Source organism: Pectinophora gossypiella, chromosome 9 (genome assembly GCF_024362695.1).
Source record: "Pectinophora gossypiella chromosome 9, ilPecGoss1.1, whole genome shotgun sequence".
In the NCBI taxonomy this organism is placed as follows: domain Eukaryota; kingdom Metazoa; phylum Arthropoda; class Insecta; order Lepidoptera; family Gelechiidae; genus Pectinophora; species Pectinophora gossypiella.
The window spans coordinates 8,745,971-8,757,104 of record NC_065412.1 but is presented as its reverse complement, the minus strand read 5'-3'; the positions used below and the strand labels follow the sequence as shown (position 1 = coordinate 8,757,104).

General features: G+C 32.4%; 1 protein-coding gene across 1 annotated transcript; it reads left to right on the top strand.

Annotated features, from left to right (window-relative positions):
* Nucleotides 1-974: 974 nt before the first annotated feature.
* LOC126369585 (membrane alanyl aminopeptidase-like) lies at nucleotides 975-10,333 on the top strand. The gene is made up of 15 exons (XM_050014068.1): nucleotides 975-1,030; nucleotides 1,365-1,818; nucleotides 2,628-2,786; nucleotides 2,976-3,290; nucleotides 3,481-3,664; nucleotides 4,715-4,956; nucleotides 5,319-5,508; nucleotides 5,755-5,944; nucleotides 6,118-6,218; nucleotides 6,421-6,597; nucleotides 7,040-7,224; nucleotides 8,022-8,189; nucleotides 8,511-8,654; nucleotides 8,817-8,886; nucleotides 9,786-10,333. Exons 2-15 carry the CDS (start codon nucleotides 1,367-1,369, stop codon nucleotides 9,999-10,001), a joined length of 2,793 nt encoding a protein of 930 aa, XP_049870025.1. The 5' UTR covers nucleotides 975-1,030; nucleotides 1,365-1,366; the 3' UTR covers nucleotides 10,002-10,333.
* The last annotated feature ends 801 nt before the right edge of the window (nucleotides 10,334-11,134 follow it).

The window sequence follows — 11,134 nt, the reverse complement described above, 5'->3', positions numbered from 1 at the left end:
ATATTTTATTAATTCACAACTTATGTATGTGGCAGAATTTTATCGCATAATTTAATTCTAATCGAATATACTTAGTAACAAGAACGGAAATTATTTAAAGTTGGTGTTTAAAATATTAGTTTACTTCCAAAAAATATATTTTTTAATACTACAACCCAACTACGGAATCACCCTCTAAAAAGTATGAAACAAGAGAATAGATAAACATAATTCTTTGAATATCTTCCGAATAGTAATGTTTAGGAGACAGCTGTGATCATATGCCGTAGTAAGCAAACTTTTGGTATAGATTAGCATGCGACCCCAGCTGTCTTCTAAACATCAATATTCGAAAGAATTTCGAAGGAATGTGTAAACCTATTTCATTATTTCATACTTTTGCGAGTGTGATTTTTTAAACGTATGTTTATTTTTATTATTTTGGGGTCTTCCGATAGGAGTTTTGTGCAAGATTGGAAACAAAACCTTTCCAGAACATGTTTGAGCAGTTTTATTATCAATTTGACGTAATTATCGAGTAAATACAAGCAAACCTGCAAGTAAAAGCTAACTAGTTCAGCCCTTTCATTTGATACCCAACACAATACCATTCGAAAAAAAAACTTTTTTCGCCCTCAGTTTATGTCCTCTAGAGGGCGCCAAATTGAATTTAGCGTGACGTGTCATAGTTTATAACCACCGGACAATCAATACGCTTCTATTGACACCTAATTTGTTAAATTTTGATAAGTAGTTTAGAAGTTATGTTGGAACAGACGTGCATAAAAACATACATACATAACGATTAAATATATAACCCTCCTTTTTATTTCGCCGCAGTCGGGTAAATAGGTAGCCATTCTCATTCGTATCAATAAAGATTAATATCTCAAAAATATCATTTTTTCTTAATACAGCTTCTAACCTGTATTGTAGAAACGAGTATGTCAAAGTCAGTAAATATAGATAAGATGATAGATGTTATCCGTATCCGTATCATATTCGCAAGAAGCACTTTTAGTGTGATCAAATATCTCAACCTAAACACCAGGTTAGTTAGAAGCAAAATATTTTTTAACAAATTATTTATATTTCCTTTGAGTACATGTTATATTATAAATAAAATTCTTACGAAAGTAGATTTTATAAATTAGATATAAGATAATTATTATTATCTTGTAGTCGAAGGGAATATAAATCCAAGAAATGCAAAGCTTATATTTTTCTTCGTCGTATACTTGGAGAAAATGGTATTAGTTTATTTGATACTATTTAAAAAATATTGACACTTTACTTTTTTGTATTAAGAACTATCTTCACTTTTCTGATATTTTTGTCATAATTATTTATACACCTGCGTTTTCATAGTTTATTTTATCTTCCAGCCATGATTCGTGAACTGGTGTTAGGAGCATTATGCATAACAATAGCAGCATCAAGCGATCCAAACTATAGACTAAACACGCCAATAAGACCAGATTCTTATGAAATAGTGGTCACACCATATTTCGACACTGGCGACGCGAACGCATTCACATTTGATGGACAAGTCACTATCAATTTTGAGACTGAGTCTGTTACGAACCAAATTAAGTTACATTCAGAAGATTTAACATTTACTGCTGCCAATATAACCTTAAGTACTGGTAATACAAATATACCGCTTAATGCTGCCAATCCTTTGGAGTTTATTAAAACCTATTCATTTGCACTAATCAATGTGCAGACAAATATTGAAGTTGGGAAAGTATATACGTTGAAAATTGTATACCAGGGCCCGATAAGGCAAGACTTGAGTGGATTCTATAGAAACCATTACATTGAAAATGGCGTTAAAAAGTAAGTACACGCTTTATTTATGTTTTATTTCATTATAACATTATTAGAACATAAAATTCTTTGTTTAGTTTAATGAAACCATTAATAAGTTCGGTGACAGTTTGGCGAACGAACAGTTTCACTTTTTCACTTTCTGTTCATTCAATACAGCGTTATTTTCTAATCCGTCGAAAGTTCAAATGACTCTAAATATTTCTTAAATCATTTTTGAGCCAAAACAAGAGCTTCACATTGCAAGCAATAGCGTAGTCGTTAACTAGGGTAGACCAATGTCTATAGACCGACGTCCAATAATAGGTACAATCTGTGTGGATATAAACTGTCTACATATCAGACGTTATGTAACTTTCGATACTTTTACATGTTTTTCAGTAAGTATTTATGTAGATTTCACTGATTACTATCCTATCTTATTGTATAACTGACAGTTTGAAGATGCCATACTGATAAATGGCATTGATAAAACAATGAATTGATAGGTATTGGCGGTGTTGTCATGCCTGAAAGTTACTTTATCTCACAGTTTAATATTGAATTAAAACTGAAATATTCACATGCAATTGTAATGTTTTATTGTCATTATTAATCTGAGTATTTTATTAAATATTTTTGAACACTTAATTCATGACTGATTTTTTTATGCTACTTCGTTAAATAGACCAATTTAACTAGTAGGCAGAAATGCGTAATAAAGTATAGTACGGTCTATACGAATTAAACATTCTATAAATACCTTCGTCAAGTTCATCTAAAATAATTTGTCAGTCCATTATGGATGAACTATTTATAAAGAATTCACCTGATTTCAGATGGTTGGGTACTACACAAATGGAACCTACACACGCAAGAAAGGTATACCCGTGCTTCGATGAACCTGAATTGAAGGCTACTTTCACTCTTGTCATTGACCGTCCAGAAAATTATAAGCCATCTCTCGCAAATACCAAGTTAAAGGAACAAATTCGCTTGTAAGTGTATCATGTCAATTGATACGATTTTCTTTGGGAGACAACAATTTGAATAGATTTTTATCAGATTGCTGATATCTGTATAAGGGCTTCGCCATGTAATTATGGAACAGCGCAGTGTCATGCTGTGCTAATGTAGCCAAAAATAAAGTAATAAACAAGTTTATTAATTATTATTTTTGCTTTCAGGTCCAATGGCTACGTGCGAGAAACGTTTTACCCCACACCAAGAATGTCTACATACGTAGTCGCCTTCCTTGTATCAGAATTCGAAGCTGCAAACTACGCCACAAATGGCACACGAGAGTTTGGAGTCTTCACCAGACCAGACGCTAAGAATCAGACTGCATTCACTTTTGATTTCGGTCAAAGAGCAGTTGAAGCGTTGAGTGCTTATCTTGGCGTTGACTATTATACAACTGATGCTAATTTGAAGTTGGATCATGTTGCATTAATTGATTTTAAAGTTGGTGCTGAAGAAAATTGGGGATTAGTCACTTATAAGTGTGTAATAAAATATATATTCTATAACTAGTCAAACTATGTAATGCAGTTTGTATTTTTGCGCGAAGACCTTAAATTAATGGTCGATAAAAATGTACTTACTTAGATATTTTAATTTTTTTTCCTCGGAAGATTTTAAAGCATCTTTTATATAATGCTGGTTTGTTTGATATAATGGTTATTTTTTCAGGGAATCCCTGATGCTCTATGTGCCAGAAGACTCTACGCCATACTTCAAGTATAGAATAGCACAAGTGATTGCTCATGAGACCGCCCACATGTGGTTTGGCAATCTTGTCACATGCCATTGGTGGAGTAATACCTGGCTTAATGAGGGTTTTGCTACTTACTTCCAAGATTATATTACTTCACTGGTATGTATTAGTGGAACATGATATAAAACATCTCAATATCTTAATTAAATATACACTTGTGGGATGAAAACACATGAGTAGATAGAAAACACATGAGTAGGTTTGAATATTCAATCCTTAACTACTTAATTATCTCTTAGCCTAATCATCGTCTTGACAATTATATTTTTATTAAATCGTTTATAATATCATACACATTTTTTATAGTTCATATTTACTTGTTATCGTACTACACTGCCGTCGCTGTATTGATTGCTAATTCGACACAGGAAACAAACGCTAATTTTATTAATAATTTGAAACTAAATTATTTCGAACAAAATATGACTTTCTTGCTTTTTTAAAGATTAAAATCAATGATGCGTTGCTCATTTGATTATTTTTAGATTTGAAACAAATATTGATCCAGGTGCGATCCTATACAGGGTGTTAGTGACATCGTAACGAAAACTTTGAGGGATGATTCAGATTATGATTCTGAGTTGATATCAAGTGGAATTTTCCGTCGCAAAAGTATGGATAGGAAAATAATTAAAAAAAAAAACAAAAAAAATCATGAATTCTTTGACAGGAAATTCCACTTGATATCAACTCAGAATCATGGTCTGAATCATCCCCCTCAATATTCGTTACGGTGTCACTAACACCCATACCTACTTGTATGGCTACCTTATGTACTTGTACGGGGTGTAAGTGACATCGTAACGAATACTGAGAGGGATGATTGAGCTGATTATTCTGAGTTAATATCAAGTGGAATTTTCCATCGCAAAAGTATAGAATTGAAAATAATTTAAAAAAACTAAAAAAAATACATGATTTTTGCGACGGAAAAATCCACTTGATATCGACTCAGAATCATGGTCTGAATCATCCCTCAAAGTTTTCGTTACGATGTCACTAACACCCTGTATACCTATACACTAAATAAGTAAATGCCAATAAATACATTTATGACGATACATTTTTTCTACAAAATATGCTTTTAACGACATTTCATAAAAAAAGAAGAAGCCTTCGAAATGATGTTTGTCCAATGTTTATTTTTAGATTCAACCAGACGTTGGTGCAGGTGATATGCTTGTCACTGGTTCAGTATATTCTGCTTATGATGTTGATGACACTGCCGACGCCCCACCAATTTCCAACAACGATGTCTATTCTCCAGCAGAAATCAGCGGCCATTTTGGTATTATTACTTACCAGAAAGCTGGATCAGTTATACGAATGATGCATCATTTCATAGGAGACAACGCATTCATATTGGGACTCAATATTTATTTGAAAAAAAAGTAAGTGATATAAATCTCACTGAAAATAGCAAGTGTCAAATATGAATTAACTGAGGGGAGTGATATTATTATTTGTATATCATTCCCATATCTCGGGCCTATGGAGTCCCGGACCTTTGTTTTTTTTTAAATTATTTTTATTTATAATATATTTATATTACTTTTATTATTATTGTACTCCTAATTTACAAGCACAAAATACCGGGTTCTTTACTTGTATATTAAAGAACAGGAGTTTTATATTCTGATAAAGTTTAACTACTACATGAATACGTTATTAAAAAGAATAGGTTGTGTAACCTTCATTGCAAAATATTGATTAATTTTGATGTGATTAAACAAAACGATAATTAAATTTTCAGCTCACTTATGTCAGGATATCCTGAACTACTTTATGCGGCACTTGAAGAAGGAATAACAAGCGATAATTCACTAGCAGGCTATTCTGGTGTTATATTCACAGAAGTGATGAGTTCATGGATCACGCAAGCTGGTCACCCTGTAGTGACAGTCCACGTTGATTACGAAACTGAGATGGTTACTTTGACTCAGGTGATGTTGTGAATTCTTCTTCGTCATCGTGTCGATGGCACATAGTGAGCATAGAAAATTAATATCGTTATCATGATGACAAGATTCATCAACCAGGGTGTGGTTTTTCGTACCATTATTACTTACATTCTTTTTTTTTGAGACTTAAAAACGTTACTTTTATTAAAAAATATTTTACTAGAACGATTTTTCAATGGATTTAAATAAATAATGTTAGTAAATGTTATTATTATGACTTGTTTACAGGCACGTTTTTATATGAACGCTTTTAATTCAGATGAAATTTATAAAATACCAATAACCTACACTACAGACGCTTCTCCCAACTTCAACAATACTAAACCAAACTTTGTTATGGAGAATAAGAGTCACAGCTTCAAAATTTCGAATCTGAACAGGGATGATAGCTGGGTGATATTTAACATCCAAGAAACAGGTAGCTATTTTTTGATTAATAAGTATATTTCCAAACAGGCGAATTAATGTTTATCTTTCTGTAAAAGATAAAAAATACCTTAATTATAATTTATGTTTCTCAGCATCAATAAGATACGTATGAAAAATTATAATATGCGTACCTAAGAAAAAAAATCAAATTTTGTTTAACAGGTTTTTACAGGGTGAATTATGACGACAACTCTTGGGACCGCATAATTGCCGCTTTAAAAGGAAACAAAAGAGAGCAAATTCATTATTTGAATCGGGCTAAGGTGAGAATATTTCTGGTAAATTAAACTCTTATGGGGATCGTAGGATTTCAATAATTTATTAATAATCGATAGACATAACATAATCATAACAACAAGCGTCATTAAGACTGAAAACTGAAAGTTTATAAAGTTTATTTTTGATTTCCTCTATAAAATTAGATTGAATTCCAGAAAATGTATATACATACTTATTTCTTTTCAGATAGTAAATGATGCTTTTGCTTTATACTATAGCGATAGAATCAATTTTAAACGTCTTCTTGATGTTTTGGAATTTATAAAAGAAGAAAACAACTATTCGGTGTTGTATGCAGCCACTAGAGGTCTGAACAAATTGAGATCCTTGTATTTCGGTACTGAAGTGTTGACCGAGATTGACGTAAGTATTTTATCCATTTAATATATTATTATTCTTTCAGTTGAATGGTCCGTTATACATTTTATAATAGGTACTTTATTTTAATTTAAGTATATGTTACCATAAATGACAATTCCTGCAATAAATTATGAATCCTACCTTAAATCGTGGAGCGTTCTAATGAGTAAGTAAATTCTACATGTACCTATTAGTTACTTTAAAAGCTGGATATAAAGTTCGACTAATAATCTTGCAATTTTTGTATTACTGTTAAATTAAAACAACATAACCCAGTTTCCAGCGATTTTTGACATAATTCTATAACATTTAATTAAAATTAAATAGGAGTAGTTGTCGTAGTGGATTGGTCTAAGTTACGTACATTACATTAATATTCATTGATAATAACATAGAATGAACAAAATTATAACAAAGTTTAATACTGACAAATTACATTTTTCAGAAATATATTAACAATGTGGCTAATAGTTTGGTTAATATATTAGGATATGAAGTAGCAGATTCTGAAATTACAGCGGAGCTAAGGAATCGCTTGCAAGTTCTAGAATTAGCTTGCAGAGCTGGCCATACAGGTTGCGTACAACATGCTACCAAACTCTTTAAAGACTTGAAGGATAACGGTGTAGAGTAAGTTTTTTATCTATTAAATACCAACATAAAGGCAAAAAATGATAAAAACTAAATAACAACAAGGTCATATTTATCACATAAACCGTAAATTACCGCTAAACATATATTATTACGTAAAGATGACCGGTGGTACTTTTATAGATGCTCTAACACAATATTTTTGGGACAACCTGTGTCATCATTATCATCATCATCAGCCCATTGCAGTCCACTGCTGGACATAAGACAACATACGTAACAGATAAATATTATTCGAGTGCTGCTTTAGGCAGATCTACAAAAGAAAAGGAACATAAAATAACATCCGAATGAAAATATGTAGGGCTGTCAAAACTTTCTGTCGTCATTTTGGTTAGCCGATAAAAGTTACCGCTCACGTTTATTACCAGACACTCACTTTATTTTCATCTCCTTCCTTATTGCAGTAATAAATTAAAAATAATCGCTCTTATTACGACTTCAAACTTTAAAATATAATGAAAAGATGCTAGTAGCTTTTTCTTGTTGATCGACATTGTTCAACAAAGACTTTTTATTGCTAACTCCACCGTAAAGGAAATATTTAATGTGACAATGGCCCAAAAGGACAAAAGACAAATTTATTTTGTTTTCGTAGCGCTACGTATAACAATAAATGTCCCGTTAATCGCTTATGTCAGTAGGTACTTACATCTTTTTTCGTTTCTTGACATCTGAGTTAGCTAAAATATTTCAGAGAGGCCCTTAAGGAAGCTTGACATATATGATTGTTAGTTTTTTATTCTTTAGTATTAAATTCTATATTCGTTTCGCAGGATAACACCGAGCTTGAGGCCAGTGGCGTACTGCTACGGTTTGCGAAATGGCGGCGATGAAGATTACGAGTTTCTTTGGAGAAGGATGGCCACTACCAACGTAGCCAATGAAGCCCGTATCATTGGAGATGCCCTTGGCTGCACATTACAGGATACCAAACTCAAGAAGTGAGTCGTTTTATTTCAATAATAAATATATTCATGATATTTTCTTCTCTTAGTTCCTATAAAGTAAGAAAGTATAGCTGGTCCAGCATTTAATATGCTCAAGACCCATATGCATTTAACTCTTCGTTTTAAGCATGAAAAGTAAACAAAAAAATGATCTGAAAATGGTTAAAGTTGAAATAAATAAGTAAAATACGGAAAAAAATTAAAAGCATTCAAAAGTTTCTGATGCAGATTATACCTTAATACTAAACCGTGTAAAATAACCAATTAAATTTCATAAATAATACTTATATAATATATATATATCGAATTTTTCAGATATTTAGTGGCAATGCAAGAAGAAGAAAGCCCCATAAGAACTCAAGATTTGACTGTACCTCTTGAAAGCGTTCTCGCCTATTATGAAAACGTAGACTTAGTCTTGAATGAACTAAAAGATAACTACGATGTATGGAGTACTATGTAAGTTAATTATTTAGGCTGGTATAAAACTATTTCTTTGATATACTTCAGCTGGGGTTATTAATTCTCTACACATAACTTAAATACACATAACCGCTGAAATGTAAATACATCTACCGCAGAAATATTTGACGCTCTTATAGTCTGTTATTATCTTTTCAGATACCCATCAATGGATTCAGTATTGTCTATTATATGTAAGGCTTTAAAGACTGAAGAAGATTTTGATGACGTAAGTAAATTTAGCGTAGAATTAACTATTGAACATACATTTAACCTAATAATATATTATATTATGGATTATTTAAATGTCGCTAACTTTTTCCTTCACCTGCATGATGTGTCACGCACTCAAACATCAAAAACGTATTGACTCAAATCTTTTCACTTCACCCCATTAGGAGGGTTGTTGTCAGATTCCAAACAAAGGGCAGTTTCGTTCGTTGTAATGAATGTGTGCTCATCATGAAGTGTTTGTTGATGGTCATTTAGGTCACAATGACACGTAATTAGCGAGAAAGGTTAGGATTGCTTTGCATAGTTGAGTCATCTATTTTTGCAGCATTGATACAAATACTATTGTTAACCTTATTTCAGATGTGAATTGTAATGTTATATTGGTTAGTTTTTATGTAAAAAATTTCACCAAATAAGTTCCTTGAACTTCAATAGATCACTGCACGTGTCGAAACGGTATAATATCCATGATACTCGCTTACTACGTGTTAGTGTCGGTAAAATCTACTTGAAAAGTGGCAAGGTCGATGTGACATTCAGGGAGGACAATAAAATTATTTAGGTTTCAAACAGATAATTGGTTTGTTACTGTGACGTAATTAACTCTTTGGGTACCACATAATATGAATTGTGACATTAACGTACGACATTATTGTGACATTGAACGAAATTGCTCTCTTCATTTAATTGATCATTAAAAAATTTCATGACTTAGTCGGAAAATCAATGTTTTTGAAAAAGTCTATTTAATAAGTACGGTCGGCGGAAGTGGCTTCAGTTCAATCTTTCATTTTTAAAGTAATTATAATTAGTGTAAATACTTACGTACTTTACTTAATCTTATCTTATCTAGCATTTATTGACTAATGTATTTTTTATCTTTGTATTCCACAGTTTGAATCTTGGCTATCATCTTGTGCCAAATGCACCCAAGAGGTCGTGTCAAAAGCGAGGGAGGCCTTAGCCGTGTCCAGGACTTCTGCAGCTTGGGCTCAGCTTCATAAGGCCGAAATCATAGACAATCTAAAGAACAACGGGTTTATGCCAGCACCTTCTTTGGCATCGCATAGTTTTGCTCTACTACTTTCCTACATCTTCACAAATGTTTAATTGAGTAAACATCCGAGTGCTGAGCACACACCTATTCTCAATCACCCGAAGGAGGTATGGAATATACTCCATTGTAGGCTACTGGAGGCGTTTGGGTTAATATCTAATATACATTATTCGCAAGAGTTTTCAGACAGAAGAACTACTACTTTGCTTAACAATTAATGATTAAAGCTTAGTTTAACTTTTATTAATTATTATATTTATAAATACTTACTCCTTTTTAATTTTTGTAAAGAGATTAAGAATTTTTTTAAATGTAAATAAAAAGAGATCCCTAAACCACTTTGAAGTAGATTAATTAGTAACTGTTCAATGACGAATTATATTTAGGCAATTATATTAACAATAAAATATTTAAATATAATACCTACCTGTGTTTTCTCATCTCCTAACTCCTGTGCAATTCAATGGACGGTAAAAAATACAAACATCGTTCAGTGCCAAAACATTTGAACATAAAATGTCGAAGCAATGATAAAGGCCTCCGTCGTCTAGCGGTTGAGCTCTCGATCTGGGACTGGGTTGGAATTCTGACTTATCACAAAAACCACTTTATGATTCCTTGTTGATCAGGTAAGGTTAGTTATTTTTTGAGCCCTCGATACAATTCATTTGTCATTCAAAACGATTGTTATGCAGACCCTACTGGATTTATAATTGGTACATACGCTGTAAATGGAAGAGAGAGTAATGAATGCAATCGGAGAAAAATCTGGAATAAGTTAGGTCAAAAAACTTACCTTGTTTTGACGATATCCACGGGCAAGGAACAAGTCGATGTGACCAACCCGGCGATCATGGATGCGGCAAAATGTACAGACATACTACCCAGAGAAGGCAACAACCACTCACGACACTGCAATAAAAACATTAGTCAACCTAAACCAACTAAATTTCTTAAAGCCTATGTCTAAATTATCATTAGAAAAATATTTATTCGTTCGTCTGTATTTGTTGTTAACACTTATTAGTTATGGTGTTTCCTAGTAAGTACCCCATTTTATATCCGATTTTTTGATCTAATAAAATCTAAAGGTACAGCGGCAGTTTTTGAAGAAAAATGGTTACCTAAAAATAAGAACCCACTTGTGCTGCGTTTACGATCATAGCTCTGGCAACCGTTGTACTGG